Source organism: Pristiophorus japonicus, chromosome 5 (assembly GCF_044704955.1).
Source record: "Pristiophorus japonicus isolate sPriJap1 chromosome 5, sPriJap1.hap1, whole genome shotgun sequence".
NCBI classification, from domain to species: domain Eukaryota; kingdom Metazoa; phylum Chordata; class Chondrichthyes; family Pristiophoridae; genus Pristiophorus; species Pristiophorus japonicus.
Genome location: NC_091981.1, coordinates 142,802,337 through 142,820,358, shown reverse-complemented (window position 1 = coordinate 142,820,358; position 18,022 = coordinate 142,802,337). Strand labels below are relative to the sequence as shown.

Below are 18,022 nucleotides of genomic sequence, written 5' to 3'. Positions count from 1 at the left end.
GCAACAAGGACATTCACCAACATGCACAGTCCCTGCGGCCAGCCCGGACAGGCCGGAATCACCTCAGGTGACAGAGATGCATGCCAAGGCTCAGCCACCAGGGCCCCATCTGCGGCGCTCCACGAGAGAGCGTCGACCGCCTGAAAGACGGTCAGCCCTTTGACACAAAAAGACATGAGGGGGGAGGTGATGTCATCTATGCAACCTTCATACAACTGTAACCTTCATGTAACTGTAACCTTCATGCAACCACACTGTACATGGTATATATGTCCTGGAAGTGCACACCTTGACCACAGGGGGGTGAACTTGTGGGAGACACTCCTCACCTGGGCACTCAGGTATTTAAAGGGAGGTCCCACACAGGGTCATCACTTGTTGGTCCTGGGAATAAAGAAAGGTCACGCCGTGACCGTGTCTGCAGTACGTGCCTCGTGTGATTCAGTAGCAAGGTGCAGGGACACCACGGTCTATACACATATCGCCCTGCGATCACCTTTACAGAATGCTGAGGTTTTCCGAAACCGAAAGTGATTCCACTCCCTGAACGTACAAATCGTCTGCGACCATACTCAGCGCATCATGGCAGTCAATGCCCAATATCCAGGGAGCATCCATGATGCTTTCATCTTGTGTGAGAGCACTGTCCCACGTATGTTCCAGCATCAACCACAAAGCCAGAGCTGGATGTTCAGGGACAAAGGTTACAGCCTCGCTACCTGGCTCATGACTCCCTCTGGAACCCTCAGACAGAAGCCGAGCATCGCTATAATGAGAGCCATGCAGCCACACTCAACATCGTCGAACAGACAATTGGAGTGCTCAAGCAGTGCTTCCAATGCCTGGACCACTCTGGAGGCTGCCTGCAATACTCCCCTCAGCAGGTCTCGGAGTTAATTGTGGTGTGCTGCATGCTACACAACTTAGCCATCATGAGGGGACAGGAATTGCCAACGGGGATTGCAGGACCACCTCAGGAGAAAGGGGAAGAGGTGGTGGAGGAAGGAGTTTGGCAAGGAACCCGTGCCACCACCACCACAGGGGATGCATCGTGGAGATTTTGCCGCTGCAAAAGCCATACATCGGCAGCTCATAATTAAACACTTTGCTTGAAGAGTGAATGGCACGTTTGACCATTGCCTGGCCACTCTATCCCACCATGTTGACTATTCTCTCTCTTATTCTGCAAATGACACACTACACAGAAATGGTTAAGGTAAAGAAAAAATGTATTGAACATTGTAAACTTTGTAACCTTCATTGTGAGACTTAAATAAAATAAAATGAACTAAATCCTGCAGTGTGATAATCCAGCAACATTATCAGAACATCAAGAAGCATCAACAAAATAATCCAGTGTGATGCAGGTGCAGCGTCGAGAATCCAGAACCCTCAGGACCAAGGCTGTTCCGGATTACGGTGTTTTCCAGACTTTCAATCATCTTTCTGACATCACGAATCCGGAAACACCCGAGCCCAGGTTCAGGTATTTCCAGATTTCAGAACGTCAGAAAGGGGGTGGGGTAGAGACTGTCTGGGCCCCGCCAAGGAAGTGTTCGGGTGGGCCCCGAAGGTGCTGTTCGGGCAGGCCCCACCAGGGAGGAGATGTTCGACCAGGCGCCGCCCAATGAAGGTGCTGTTCGGGCGGGCCCCAGCATGGAGGAGGTGTTTGGGCGGGCCCCAGCATGGAGGTGGTGTTCAGGCCGGCCCTGTCGCGGAAGAGGTGTTCGGGCGGGACGGCGGCAAGGCCCCGAGGTAAGGACAGCAGCGGCGAGCAGGTCGAGGTGAGGTCAGAGGTCAGGCAGCAGTGGGGCCCAGAGGTCGGCAAGGTCGATGGGTCCAGATTTCGGAACATTTTACGGATTCTGGACGACCCTCCCACCGATCGGTCTGGAGTCCGGATTCTGGAACTCCGAATTTTTGATGCTGCATCTGTACTGTAACATAATGATACTGTAACATAATATACAATGCATCCAGCATTAACATAATCCAGCAACATCAATTCCTGCTCCACTATTTTTCCCACTGTCTTTTGCCCCCCTTCCCTTCATCAACTCCGCCCCCCCACACCCCACCCCCCTTGCCTGCTGCTCCAAATCAAAGTGGCATCAAGATGGTGTGTTGTAAGGCTTCCAGAGTGCTGCTATGTTGGGGGGAGAGATGGCATCTGGGGATGCACTGGACCAGCTCGTGGCGTGGAAGGCCTGGCTTCTGATTGGCTAGCCTCTTCATCAACATCACCAGTCACAGGTGGTTTGGGTGACAACCTTCGCTGATGCTTGATTGGCGACTAAGTAGGTGGGGGGGGGATGGAATGCTGTCATCCGGAGGAATGACACCACCTCCCATATCCCTGGAGCCACTCAGTCATCGATGGGGCTGGTCCCTAGCAATCAGAGCACAATGTAAACTAACGCCTTGCTGGCCTGCTTCGGAACCGTCACTTACCTGTGTGACAGTGGGGAACGCAGAGAGTATGGAGGCAGGCATGGACTGCATCACCTGTCCAAGCTGAAGCAGAGCTTGTGCCTGTGATGCGCCATATTCTGCTAGGGCTCGCACTACACTCTCCGGGATTCCAGCGTCACTGCTTGAGGCCACCAGCCTCGTATGGGCATTGATGGCCTTGCTGATATCACGGTTCGCACTGACAATCTGCGACTCTACCTCCGTAATGGTCGCTTTCAAACTGTCAATGCTTGTGGGAATCCTACCCAAGACATCAAGGAACTGGCAGCAGATTTGGATGCTCCCCATGGACATTCCCACCATGTCCAGTTCCACGTCTGCCTGTCTGACAGCAGACCGACTTTGAGGACGCACCCTCCGGATAGATGGCCTGCGGGATTCAACCCCAGCACTGCATTGCTGCACGCCACTGGTCCCAGGAGCCTCGGATTCCTCAAACCCAGGGAACATCGCATCGTCCTCAGAGGAGCTGAGTGCCGGTAGAGGAGCAGGGATCAAATGATGCTGCACTGGAGTCGGCTCATCGGTATCCTCCTCTTCCTCCAGATGATGGCCTGACGTGGAATGATCCCTTGAGAGATGCTGCACCTGTGACTGGTCATCTGGAAGTAGAAAGCAACAGACGAGTGGTTAGCAGCAGGAGAGAGGGCACGGTGACATGAGGAAGGTCATATAGCACAGGCTCATTTGAAGGACCGGTGCTCCTCCATTATTTCTAGTCCAGAGACAATGCAGGACATTACCCCAACCCTAGTCCAGAAGCATCGCAGGACATTCCCCTAACCTTTCCCAGGAAGTGTGCAGGACTTACCCTCAGTATCCAGCGGGGGTCAGCGCCCCCAATGGCAGCTTGCCCGACCTGTGGCACCGATGAGGCCTACCACTCTCTCCTCGATGTCCGTGAGTGGCAGGGTCTGAGGCGGACGACTGCCTGTCCGCACCTGCTCACGATGATTATGAGACGATTTTGCTAGCAAAAATGAAAATGGGAATGGTTACAAGAGGGTCCCATCTGCTCTTGTGGCACAGATAGCTACCAAAGCACTTATACCATACTGTCTGAATGTAATAGAGTCCTCTGTTTAATGGCCATGGAAGTTGCACATGGTTCATCAGGGGGACATCAAAGTGGGAAGCCATCTTATGAGATCTCATAAAGCAATCTTAATAATGTGTAACGATCATTCATGGCAAATAGGATGCTGAACTAAGCCTACCTATGTGTCATGCATTTTCGGAGGCAACCCACAGAGTGCTGAGAGGCACCAACAGTACGAAAACAAATAGTGTGTCTAATTTATCCTTGAAGTAATGAAAGAGTGTATGAATGAAAATGGTACTCACTCCGAAACCCTGGTGAGATCGTTACATTTCTTTCAGCACTGTGTGCCAGTCCTCACCACAATGTCCGAGGCAGAGACCTCCTCAATAATTTCTCTCCAAATCCTCTTAAATATCAATGGCAGTGATCTCGAACCACCCCAAAGATGCAACTCCTGCCATCTTCTTTCCACAGCCTCCACTAGAGCTTCATTAGCCTTGTGGCTGAATTGCCGAGCAGGCTGTCTGTAATCATCCTCCTCCATGATCAAATGAAAAATGTGAAATGGCTGATTCAACCCCGGTTGTACTGCGCATGCACGCATAGGAAGTAGCCGCGTCCTGCATTAGCGTTTGCGACAGGAGACAAGAGCAGAAGCGCGGGAAAAAAAATAATAAAAATCGCGCATGCGCAAAACAGCAGATTGCCAGTACTTTCAGCTCCGCCGCACAAAGTCTGTGGTACAACACTGGAGTTAATGCTCCTCGTGAACATTCATTCGCCGAAAGTTCCTTGCTCTGGCGCTAACGTTATCCCGCCGTTAAATTTTATGCTCCGCCCAAATTGCGCCCGAAAACGGGCGGAAACATAAAAAGCCGAAAATCCAGCCCCCGATACCAGAAACATGTCTCTACTATGCCTTCCTGTCTGTATTGAAACATTTTTTTTTTTTTAAATTTCTTCCAGGACGTGGGCATCACTGGCAAGACCAGCATTTATTGCCCATCCCTAATTGCCCTCGAGAAGGTGGTGGTGAGTCGCCCTCTTGAACCGCTGCAGTCTGTGTGGTGTTAGGGAGTTCCTGGATTTTGACCCAGTGATGACAAAGGAATGGCAATATAATTCCAAGTCAGGATGGTGTGTAGCTTGGAGGGGAACTTGCTGGTGATGGTGTTCCCATGCGCCTGCTGCCCTTGTCCTTCGAGGTGATAGAGGTCACTGGTTTGGGAGGTGCTACCGAAGAAGCCTTGGTGAGTTGCTGCTGCAGTGCATCTTATAGATGGTACACACTGCAGCCACAGTGCACCGGTGGTGAAGGGAGTGGATGTTTAAGGTGGTGGATGGTGTGCCAATCAAGCGGGCTGCTTTATCCTGGATGGTGTCAAGCTTCCGAAGTGTTGTTGGAGCTGCACTCATTCAGGCAAATGGAGAGTATTCCATCACACTCCTGACTTGTGCGTTGTAGATGGTGGAAAGGGTTTGGGGAGTCAGGAAGTTAGACATTCGTCACAGAAGTCCCAGCCTCTGACCTGCTCCTGTTGCCGCAGTATTTATGTGGCTGGTCCAGTTAAGTTTCTGGTCAATGGTGACCACAATGTTGATGGTGGGGAATTTGGCAATGATAATGCCATTGAATATCAAGGAGGTGGTTAGACTCTTACTTGTTAAAGATGGCCATTGCCGGGCACTTGTGTGGTGCGAGTGTTACTTGCCACTTATCAGCCCAAGCCTGAATGTCGTCCAAATCTTGCAGCATGCGGGCATGGACTGCTTAATTTTCTGAGGAGTTACAAATGGAACTGAATACTGCGCAATTATCAGCATACATCCCCACTTCTGGTCTTATAATGGAGGGAAGGTCATTGATGAAGCAGCTGAAGATGGTTGGGCCGAGGACACTGCCCTGAGGAACTCCTGCAGCAATGTCCTGGGGCTGAGATAATTGACCTGCAGCAACAACAACGATCTTCCTTTGTGCTAGGTATGACTCCAGCCATGGGAGAGTTTTCCCCCCCGATTCCCATTGACTTCAGTTTTACTAGGGCTCCTTGATGCCACACTCTGTCAAATACTGCCTAGATGCTAAGGGCAGTCACCATCACCTCACCTCTGGAATTGAGCTCTTTTGTTCATATTTGGACCAAGGCTGTAATGAGGTCTGGAGCCGAGTGGTCCTGTCAGAACCGAAACCAAGCATCGGTGAGCAGGTTATTGGTGAGTAATTACAACAGCAACTACATTCCAAAAGTACTTCATTGGCTGTAAAGCACTTTGAGATGTCCGGTCATCGTGAAAGGCGCGATATAAATGCAAGTCTTTCTTTCTTTTTCTTTAAGTATCACTTGATAGCACTGTCAACGACACCTTCTCTCACTTTGCTGATGATTGAGAGTAGACTGAAGGGGCAGTAATTGGTCGGATTGGATTTGTCCTGCTTTTTGTGGACAGGCCATACCTGGGCAGTTTTCCACGTTGTCGGGTAGATGCCAGTGTAGTAGCTGTACTGGAACAGCTGATGTAATAATAAAAGCTGACCTTAGAAAGGGCTCATTTTTACAAGATGTTTGAATAGCAATATTGGACCTGTGCATTGACAATTGAGGATATGGTTCTTAGTTATTTTGCTGCTTAACTTCCTAATGAACATTAATCAATCATAATAGATATAAAATTTAGTATCAATACCAAAATGTGAGAAAACAGCATTTTCTTTGTGTAAAATATACACTACAGGTGATGCTACTCAGTTGCACTGCACTATTCCTCCACTAGCTTGTGTAAAAATAGGGTATTATATATACGGAAATACTGTAAAAATAGATTAGTTTTATATGAAACATTGCCATTGTATACAATAGATAGTAGCTCAACAATTCACTTACTACTGCAAACATTTTGCTTGAGGAACTCAGTTACAATAAAATAATAAAACAATACCTGCATCTATATAACACCTTATCTTGTGAAAGATCTCAAAGTATTTTACTTTTGAAATGCACTGACTGTTATGTTGGCAATAGGAGTCCAATGGTATGACTTTCAATTTGAGTTTCAAAATTATTATGGAGATTGACAAAGTTGATTTGGGCAAATTTCTCAGTGGCAAAAGATTTATATACCAGTCAATACAAAATAAAAATCAGGACATGAGGATTAAAGAGGGAAGTCAGATAGAACTTATCTTTAACACAAGGGTAATAGACTTATGGAATAAGTTACTACTGCATTCCATTAAAATGGTACTGATGGAATGACGGAATATAGGTGTTAGCATTAAACAATGACAAAATGGTTACCACTGATATCATGGGGAAGAGAAGTTGATCTGAGTTAGTACATGCATCCGGTCACGTAGCCTATCAGACGTCTGCTGACCGAAAGCCATGGGAAAATATGTTTGAGCAAACACCAGCCAGTCAGGAAGATAAGGTTCAGAAAGTAGAAACAGAAGCAGATGTGACAGTCTATGGTTAACCACAATTCAAACTGAATTTAGAATAAACAATGAAGAAGCATGATTACATTAATAATACATAAGTAATAATATACTAACACAATTGAGGTTTAGGGGTAATAGAAAATACTGGACAATGAGAAATGAGTTCGGTCTGAGAGAAGAATGATCACCTTGCAGAGCATGGATAAGAATAGTATAGTATTAGGCAGTCCCTCGTATCGAGGCTGACCTGCTTCCACACCAAAAAGGGATGAGTTCATAGACTCCATAGCTGCTGTAGTTCCGTACCATCATAAGTCATGTGAAAAGAGGTCCATTGGATGACATGTGTTACAATGGAGCTGGAGAAGACAAAAACAAGACCTAATATGGACAGCAAAATGGCCATATAAGGGAGAGTGCAAGATTAGTTAACTGCCAATTTGAGAGAACAGGGCCTAGCTTCTGACCCAGGTGAGGAGTGCCGAATCGTGAGTATGTACTTACTTATGGCTTATAATGGAATAAGAGGCGAAATTTCCCCTTTTTAGAGCCCTGTTAGCACCTCCAGGGAAATTGCCCCGGAGGTTTGGGAGGCGATGATCGCAGCGCCGGGCCCCGCGGTTGGTACCCAGGCCATATCATCACCGTGCGTGGTGACCCCTCACCCCCTCATGCTGACCTCTTAAAGCTCCATGGGGGAAATTGCCCCGCGGGCCGCGAGGCTGGCATGGGCGGATGTCAATGGCAGCTTTGCCGGTCGCGAAGCAGGCGGAAATCCGCTCCTGGGACACTGTTTGAAGAGGAGCCCTGCAGCTCCCTGGGCCGCCACCTTTGTTGGTCGGCCGACTCTTGGGTCGGCCCGACCATGGCGGCCTAATGTGGACCGAGCCTCCATCATACAGCTCGGCACTCCATTTTGGGGGGTCTCACGCATCCCTGGTGGCCACCAATGGGGCCATGCAAAGTGCGCAGTGGCCCTCCCCTTTAATTGAAGGGGAGGGCCGTTATAGTGCATCAGCGCCACGTGGAACATCCGCATCGCACTGGACTCAATGCCGTGCTACCGCCCTGGGAGCGCCCCTCAAAGGAAGCAGAGTGCCGAAGACAACGCTCCGCTTCCTTTGAGGGACGTAAGGCCCAATTCCGCGTCGGGGGCGGGACTTCAGGGCCAGGTGATTAAAGACCCGGCCCCGGAAGGTTACTGCCCCCAATCGGGGCGTGGGGCAATTTCACCTCCTAAGTGTCATAGCATTAAGATCAATCTATGAATGTAATGCTTAGCTGCATTCGGGTGGACTTTGGACCAATAATGTTATGCATTAAACTAAAGTGCCTGTGATTTTCTCAGAACAATTGATGAGCCATCTGGTGCACTCAATATCTACAGTACCCTAATGGATATGGCACTGGACTAGAAAGTCCAGGGATTGAGAGTTCAAATCCCAACAGTTCAAATTCAAAAACAGTAATTTCTGAAACTGAATTAAATAATTTAGCAATTTATGGCCTAGCACTAGAAAAATAAGCGTAAAACCCGACTGGTTCACCAATGTTCTTCAAGGAAGGGAGCCGGCTTGGTCAGGACTAAGTGTGACTCCAGTCCCATACTACACGGTTGACGGTTAATACCATCTGATGTGACAAATAAAGTCACTCAGTTTTAAACAAGTTTAGTAATAAAAGAAAATCTGATCAACTGATGAGCAATTTATCAGGCATGGTACCAGGATATGGCTAAGGCAATCGGAGTCCAGTCAACCCAAGATAGGAGAGCTGTCCCACAGAGTAGTCAAGCATTGGTCTGACATTGTCATACTGACAGAATCATATCCATAAGTCAACATACCAGACTCCTCCTTCATCAACCCTGGTCATGTCCTGTCCCACCAGCATGGTAGACCCACGAGAGTTCAGGTGTGAATGGCACTTGGAGCCCTCAATATTGACTCTGGATCAATGTTCCTTGTAAGCTGTGCAGGCACTCCAGGGATCCTGCGCAGCTGGCTTTCGAATGCACGTGTGGTATTTTGAATGGCCCGTGCAGCACCAAAACAAATTACAAGGAACATTGCTCTGAACACTATGAAATTCAGGTCAAACAAGGTCAATGAACTCCCACCACCAGCCCCATAACTGACGAATCCATGCTCCACAATATTAAAGATCACTTGGAGGAAGCTGTAACAAATGCAAGGGCACAGAACGTACTTTAGGTGAAGAATTTGAATGTCCATCACTGAGTAACTCGACAGAACCACTGCTGGCCACGTTTTGAAGGACTAGGGAGTAAACTGGCAAAGGCCTGGATTTTGCTTTGAGCAGCGAAGGAACGGCTTTTGCCTTTCACCTCGTACACAGTTGCCCAGAGACTTCTCGTGGGCTTGTCAGCGGAAACTTCCGTTCATCTGCCATCTGAACCAGCACGGCGTCCCCTGCAGGGATTCTGTGGCATCTATGAACACACAAAGAAGCAGAGAAGCTCCTCAGCCACATTGAAGAATCCTCACTGAGACGGTAGAGTGCAAAACAGGAAATATAAATTACATTTAAATCATTGCACAGGAAGCAAAATAAAGATTGGGACATATACATGGGATTACGGGAGATACATAATAAAAAAAAACAGAAAAACTATTTTAAAAATTACTTTTTTTAAATATCTGCAACATTAATTTTCTTTTGAGGAAATGAGACTCCACAGTTTTATTATGTTTCAATACAGACAGGGATAGAGAGGTTGTTCAGCAGCAATTATCACTTACGACACTGTTAAAAACTCAGTTACTTCTTTTTGTACAAGCCCTAACTTTTTCATGTGTCTTCGAAGCGGGAATAGTGGGTAATTAGCCTAAGTTCACGCCATTACAGTGATCGCTGTGCAGATGCCATCAGAAAAGACTTCAACAGCAGAGCCTGTGGAGGAGCAGGGTATCATCGACTGCAACTTCTGGATTTCTACATTTAATTGCGCATGTGCAGACGGCAGAAGTTGCCATCAGATTTAATAACGGTGAGTACTGACAGCCTCATCATTATTAGTACAGCAAAATCTGGGCCAATATTATCTTAAATTTGTTGGAAATGGGAATTGTACCAAAGGCCCAGAGGATGACAAGTGTTAACCTTTTCCCCTTTCTTCAATAAGGGCTAAGCAAGAAATGAAATGAAATGAAAAGGCTGGTTATTCTTGCCTCGGTTGTGGATAAACCTCTAAAGGTTGAAACGGGATGAAATTAATGAACACCTCGAAAGGCTTGGCCTAATCAAGGTCAGTCAGTAATGATTTGTTAAGGCAGATAATGATTAAGAAAATTAATTGCATTATTTTGAGGAAATCACAGTTGCATAAATTAAGGGAGTGCAGTGGATGGTGTATGAATGGATTTTCAAATGGCACTTAAGGTGTCACGTAAAGGACGTCAATTTGAAGTCACTTGATAGTAAAAGAAATATAGTGACATGAATATAAAGATGGCAGAACAAAAGGGAGAGAGTAAGGATAAATACTTCCGTATACGTGAAAACAAGCAAAGGAATTAAACCATTAATCTCACAATGTAGATGCTAATAATTAATAGCAGAACATTACTGAGCACAATGCACCAGCAGTTAAATACAACTTTAAAGTTGCTACAGCAACCTCTATTCTAATCTCAACATTTGTTGGACTGATGGGGAGAGGCACTGTAGCTGGAAAGCTAATTGTTCTCCTGCAAGGAGGTAACAGCAAAAATAGGTGGAAGAAGAAACAGTAAATGTGTAAGTAGATTTGAGTTTACTTAGAGAATAATTTAAGTATGTTCAATTCAACAATAAGGATGCAATGCAGTCCTTATGAATGTGATAAACCAAAAGATGATAAATTTAACTTTTGGTACACGTCTATCATAACAGCTCAGATACTCGAAATATACTCTCACCTCAGAATCATAGAATCATCGAATGGCCACAGCACGGAAGGCCATTCGGCACGTCGAGCTATGCCGATTCTCAGCTAGTCCCACTCCCGAGCTGCCCTTTCCCCGATAGTAAGTTAAATAAATTAAAACTTTGATTTATTTATCAAAGTAGGTGAACAGATAGCTAAACTATACTAACTGACCACAGCTCACATTTTGCTTCACAAATTCACACATATTGGCCTTTATCAAGCATCGCTCTCCAACTGTCGCTGTATGAAAAGAAGAATATACGATATAATCGATGCTCCAGCTATGAATTAGCAGAAACCATTGTGCACATGTTCAAGAAATGTTCATAACAAAAAAAAACTAAAATGTGAGTCAGTATGAACTATCAATAAAACAACAAAAACACAGATTGCCAAAATGAAAAAAAATGGACTATGGCAAAGAGTACACAGATAGGCTCGACCAAAAAAACTTCTCCAGATTGATCAAACACTCCATGGCACAACAAACCAGCAATAGACAGAACATTCATAGATGAAACTATAATTTTAAGACTACAGTAACAAGATTAGTCTCTTTTTAGTTAATTCAAAAAATAGGATTTTTAAAATAGGATTTGTTCCATAGCATAGAATCATACAATGATACAGCACATTCGGCGCATTGTGTCTGTGTTGGAGGCACAGTGAAGGCTATGAGGAGATTTGGTAGGGGTGTTCACAATCATGAACGGAGTATTTGATCAATCTGGAGAAGTTTTTTTGGTAGAGCCTATCTGTGTACTCTTTGCAATAGTCCAATTTTTTTCATTGTGGCAATCTGTGTTTTTGTTGTTTGACAGCTGGAGAGCGGGGCTTGATAAAAACCAATATGTGTGAATTTGTGAAGCAAAACGTGGGCTGTGGTCATTTAGTATAATTTAGCTATCTGTTCACCTACTTATTTGATAAGGAGAACAGCCCCAGCTTCTCCAGTCTCTCCACACATCTCTCTCTAACCTGCTTCATTTGTTTTTCTTCGTCCAAATTTTCCATTACCTTTTCTCTGCTAAAGTAAGTGCCTCATGCTAGACTATTTTCTAAATGCATCATTACCCTACCGAGGGCCGGGGACAGGGACAGCCAAACATAAACTTGTCCAAGCCCAATATCCACAAATGGATTTTCAGAAAAGGTCACTGGTTAGCAACCAAGAATCATAGCAGCACAGAAGAGGCCATTTAGCCCACCATGCCAATGCCAGCTCTTTGAAAGAGCTATCCAATTGGTCCCACTTCCTTGATCTTTCCCTATTGCCCTGCAATTTTTTCCTTTTTTGAACTATATATCTGATTTCCTTCAGAAAGGTACTAATGAATCTGCTTCCTCCACCCTTTCAGGCAGTGTATTCCATAGCATAACAACTCAAAAAAAAGTCACCTAATTTCTCCGTGATTCTTTTGCCAATTATCCTACATCGGTGTTCTCAGCTTATCAACCCTCCAGCCAGTAGATAGTTTCTCCTTTCTTACTCTATCAAAACCTCTCAATTTTGAACACCTCTTATTAAATCTTCCCTTAAAGGAATTTATATAGCATAATTCACGATCTCATTACTTCCCAAAGTGCATTACAGCCAATGAAGTACTTCTGAAGTGTAGTCACTATTGTAGTGTAGGAAACGTAGCAGCCAATGACCCATCAACAGCAATGTGATAAAAACCAGATAATCTGTTTTAATAGAGTTGGTTGCACGAAGGTGAACAATCCCAGCTTTGCCAGTCTCTCTACATATCTTAAGTCCCCCATTCCCTGGTAAGAGCGAGAACCTTTGCGGACTTACTTTTCATTCACGGCCTTGGGATACTGGAACAGATTTTTTACTGGCCACTATGTGTAACAAAATCATGAACCCATTTAAAAATAATGGGTTTTGTTACACAAAGTGCACAGAGAAAGTCTCCTTCCCATTGTGGGTAATTATAGCACTGCATATACCACATCCCCAGCTGAGAATGTCTAAATTGTTTTCTTTATATATTTTTCTTCCCTTCCCATGCTTTTCCTGCTCTAAGCAACACCCACAACCTAGAAACCAGCAAGGTGATCTACTTCCAAGACTCTGGCTGTGCAAACTTTAGCTGCAGAAGAACACATGACTTGGCCTCCTATTTTCTCCTTCTGTTTGGTACGTCCATAGAACACAGCTAACCTCAATAACTCACCCTGAAAATCCCTGATATCAGTCCAAAGCATCTGAAGTAATCACATTCCGGCAACACTAACAATGGAAAACCTTTATATACAGAAATATATTTGTAGTATAAAATTAATGCTGAATCATTTATAGTATATAGATACTACCCTGATCGATGAAACAATTTGCATTTCCCCCAACCACGTCAGTCAATATGCACTGCTTTGTTGCTCTTTTTACTTAAATTCTCAGCAGTCGTCCTCCCTCCTGAAAAACTGAGTGCTTGTGGAGTACAGTTTTGAGTGCTTGTGGAGTACAGTTTTGAGTGCTTGTGGAGTACAGTTTCAAGTGCACCGTGCACCCCCCAGTATATCATTCAACTGACAATTATTTGTGTGTTATTCACAGTTAAGCTCTTCCCGTACTCACCTTTACATAGAATTACATAGAGTATATAGCACAGAAACAGGCCATTTGGCCCAACTGCTCTAGACCATGTTTTTATGCTTCACACGAGCCTACATATGCAAAAGACATGAATATCTGTTCCAGATCACAAAGGGATGCTATTGTTATATCCCCGATTTACTCTGTCGTACAAGTAGATATAGGGCAATGCGACTCTGACCCAGGGAAACTATCTACAGCAGACCCCAATTAGTGTATTGGTAAAATACTCCACCAGTTTTCACTTAAAGCAACGTACCTCAATGTTGTGCAGTTTTCTTTTGTGTGATAATCTTAATCCATCACCTCCAAATAGACCCACTACTATCAGTTCCAGTGACTTATCTGTAATCATTGGCACTTCATGTTAGTCATGCTGTCCAGCTCAAAATGCACCTGACCTCCAAATAAAGCCATTTCCATCAAGGATCACTAGATAGAACACTGGTGTGCGAATCCTGGCCAGTTTTACCCTCCCTAACCCAGTGCACTGAGGCCAGTCCACTAAAACTTCGACAGAACCCCCTGAGAAATAGAATGGCCATTTTCACATGTATCACCCACCAGAGTTAAAGACGGAGATCAGGAAAAGCCCCATGGAAATTCAAGGCCATTGTATTTAATGCATCAGCTCTTTCAACTATTTCTTAATAGATTAGTCTCAGTGCTTACCTTGATTTTCTAGCCATTAACTACAGTGTGGCTGTTTTTTGTGTATCAAAAGCAGACTCCCCAAATTAGCAGATGAACATACATCATGTTGTAGTACTGAGCCATACAAGTCAGGAAGCTCAGAGACTTAATCTCTGGTCTGTGCTAAGTTAGTAGACCTCATCCCAGTTCTGCAATAGGAGTGCTAAAATTGGCCTCACTGTCCATGGTTCGGGGGGGGGGGGGGGGGAGAAGTTATTCATGGTTTTGGCTCATGATCACTGCCTTGAGATCATGATGCAAAGTGTGGATACTGGACAAGGATAGAAACTAGCTTCGTTATATGACTCACATTGTCAAATAACCTGTTAATATTCAAGGTCTGTGCTCACATGTGAAGAATGGCTAGTTGGGTGAACACCTGGAGGGCTTCCAGTCCCCTGGAATTGCACCTCAACACAAGTCACTGCATTTGGGAGAGAAAAGGAGAAATATAGGGGGGGGGGAAAAGTACCAACATGCTTCACAGAACAGACCTTTCCATTAGTACATATCTTTCTAAAGGAGTTGATAGAGTAGATAGAGAGAAACTATTTCCTCTGGTGGGCGAGTCCAGAACAAGGGTGCAGAATAAGAACTAGGCCATTCAGGGGTGCTGTCAGGAAGCAATTCTTCACACAGACGGTACTGGAAATCTGGAACTCTTACCCCAGAAAGCTGTTGAGGCTAGGACAATTGAAAATGTCAAAACTAAGATTGATCATTTTTGTTAGGCAAAGCTATTAAGCATTACAGAACCAAGGTGTTTGGATGGAGTTACAGGCTCATGAGGTTAAATGGCCTACTCCTGTTCCTATGTTCCATCAGCAGCATCACAATATTTTACATACCCCATATTCCTTCGCTGCAGTGGCCACACTGAACAGGATGTCTTCCTCCACAAAGGGTCTCACTGCATCATGGATGATCACCACTTCAGGCTTCTCCAGCCATGCCCTACCCGGTCGATTTTCTACAAATGCTTTCAGCCCATTGAAAATGGACTGGTGGCGAGTGCGTGCGCCTTCGACAACTGTTGTCTTTGAATGACCATAACAGTCTATAATAGAATTCATCAATTCAAAGTTTTGTTTTGACACCACCACCACTATTTCTTTTATCCAGTGAACTCTGCAAAAGAAAAATAAGATTTATTTAAAAGAAACTGCAAAGATGTTTCACAAAATCATAAATCAAATTAATATCATGGATATAAGAATCCTCCATGCAAGTCAACTACAATAGTAATGCTAGATCAATTATGTAAAATGATTGAAGCAGTTTTTTTCAACAATTATTGCGACATTTATGTAGATATCAAAAATAACCACATTAGTCAATAATTACTGTTTCTGAGATTGCCATAGGCTCACAACATAAATCTACTTACTTCCAGACATCATAAAATCCAACATAACTCCAAATATGTCATCCTGGTGATACTTATTAATGGTGTTCAAAGTCTATTGATATCGCAAAACACTTCAGCTATATCTTAGCTATATTGTACATTAAAATGCAAATGTCAATACATGCAGCAGTGAAACAATTTCAAGATTATCTCCGTCTCTAAAACCTGCATAAAATTCAGAAGACAATATCACAGGTGTACGAAACTGGGAAATAAAAAGTAAACCTAAATGGAATACATGTTAATGAGGGTCTGCATACATTCATTGCCCATTGACCCATTGGCTCCATTACTTTCTCACTCAGCATCCCCCTCATGCTTTGTCTTGCATTTTGTATATATCTTTTATTAAAATCACCTGACTTATAGCTGTACTTGGTAATTAAGGCTGTTAAGAGAAGCAAAAGAGGAAATACCATCATTTTCCAATCCTCACTAGCTACAGGTGTGGTGCTGGAGGACTGGAGGACTGCTAATGTTGCACCTTTGTTTAAAAAGGCAGAAAGGGATAGACTGAGTAATTACAGGCCAGTCAGCCTAACTTTGCTGGTTGGAAAATTATTGGAGAAAATTCTGCGGGACAGGATAAATCTTCATTTAGAAAGACACAGATTAATCAACGACAGTCAGCATGGATTTGTTAAGGGAAGGTTGTGTCTGACTAACATAATTGAATTATTTGAGGAGTTAACAATGAAGGCCGATGAGGATAGTGCATATGATGTAGCGTATATGGATTTTAGCAAGGCTTTTGATAAGGTCCCACATGGCAGACTGGTTACGAAAGTAAAAGCCCATGAGATCCAAGGCAAAGTGGCAAGTTGGATCAAAAAATTGGCTCAGAGGCAGGAAGCAAGGGGTAATGGTTGATGGGTGTTTTTGTGACTGGAAAGCTGTTTCCAGTGGGGTTCCGCAGGGCTCAGTACTAGGTCCCTTGCTTTTTGTTGTATATATCAATGATTTAGACTTGAATGGAGGGTGTATGATTAAGAAGTTTGCAGATGATACAAAAATTGGCTGTGTGGTTGATAATGAAGAAGAAAGCTGTAGACTGCAGGAAGATATCAATGAACTGGTTAGGTGGGCAGAACAGTGGCAAATGGAATTCAATCCAGAGAAGTGTGAGGTAATGCATTTGGGGAGGGCTAACAAGGTAAGGGAATACACATTAAATGTTAGGACACTGAGAAGTGTGGAGGAACAAGGGGACCTGGGAGTGCATGTCCACCGATCCCTGAATGTAACAGGCCAGGTAGATAAGGTGGTTAAGAAGGCATAAGGAATACTTGCCTTTATTAGCCGAGGCAAAGAATACAAGAGCAAGGAGGTTATGCTTGAACGATATAAAACACTAGTTAGGCCACAGCTCGATTACTACGTGCAGTTCTGGTCACATTACAGGAAAGATGTGATTGCACTAGAGAGGGTACAGAGGAGATTTACGAGGATGTTGCCTGGACTGGAGAATTTTAGCTATGAGGAAAGATTGGATAGGCTGGGTTTGTTTTCTTTGGAACAGAGGAGGCTGAGGGGAGACCTTATTGAGATGTATAAAATTATGAGGGCCCAGATAGAGTGGATAGGAAGGACATATTTCCCTTAGCAGTGGGGTCAAAAACCAGGGGACATAGATTTAAAAGTAATTGAAAGGAGGTTTAGAGGGGATTTGAGGGGAAAGATTTCACCCAGAGGGTGGTGGCGGTCTGGAACTCACTGCCTGAAAGGTTGGTAGAGGCAGAAACCCTCACCACATTTAAAAAGTACTTGGATGTGCACTTGAAGTGCCGTAACCTACAAGGCTACGGACCAAGAGCTGGAAAGTGGGATTCGACTGGATAGCTCTTTGTCGGCTGGCGTGGACACGATAGGCCAAAATGGCCCCCTTCCATACTGTAAATTTCTATGATTAAACTAAGTATTGATTTTGGGTCTTACCATTTAAAAGCCAGGTCTGAGATTTCGAACTAAAATATTTCACCTCCTCACTTTTGACAAATTAGTTAGCCCACCTAGCTTGTTAGATCTCTCACTCAACCCATTACCTTTTCCCTTTGCACAAAGCTCATATCCATCTACTCACACTTTAATTCAGGAATTGTTCCATTCCCCCTTTCCCAAGTGTTTCAACCAAGTTTGCCTGTTACAGCAATCTGTACAACAATTAACAACTGTATATGTGAGCTAGCTTGCATTTAGCTCAACATTTCCTTAGCTTATAACTAAATTGCTTATTTCTCTTAGTTTGACATAAATAACTTTTCCACATCCGTTTCCTTTGATAATTTTGTAACTTGGACCATTTCCCCTCCCAATTTCTCTTTCACCCTGTTTTGGCTTGGTCAGACTGCAACAGTCGTTTTCCTTGTGGTATGATCTGTTGCCCATGTCTGACCTCCTATCATAGATTAGTTTATCAAAGTCGATCTTCAAAGTGT

General features: G+C 44.3%; 1 protein-coding gene across 7 annotated transcripts in view; it reads right to left on the bottom strand.

Annotated features, from left to right (window-relative positions):
- The window catches only part of crppa (CDP-L-ribitol pyrophosphorylase A), a 717,155-nt gene that overhangs the window by 564,029 nt on the left and 135,104 nt on the right, over window positions 1-18,022 (bottom strand). For all 7 annotated transcript variants that reach the window (XM_070879974.1, XM_070879979.1, XM_070879975.1 and 4 more), the window contains one exon: window positions 15,028-15,307. In XM_070879974.1, coding sequence (XP_070736075.1) covers window positions 15,028-15,307 — 280 coding nt within the window. The remainder of the gene's footprint in view (window positions 1-15,027; window positions 15,308-18,022) is intronic.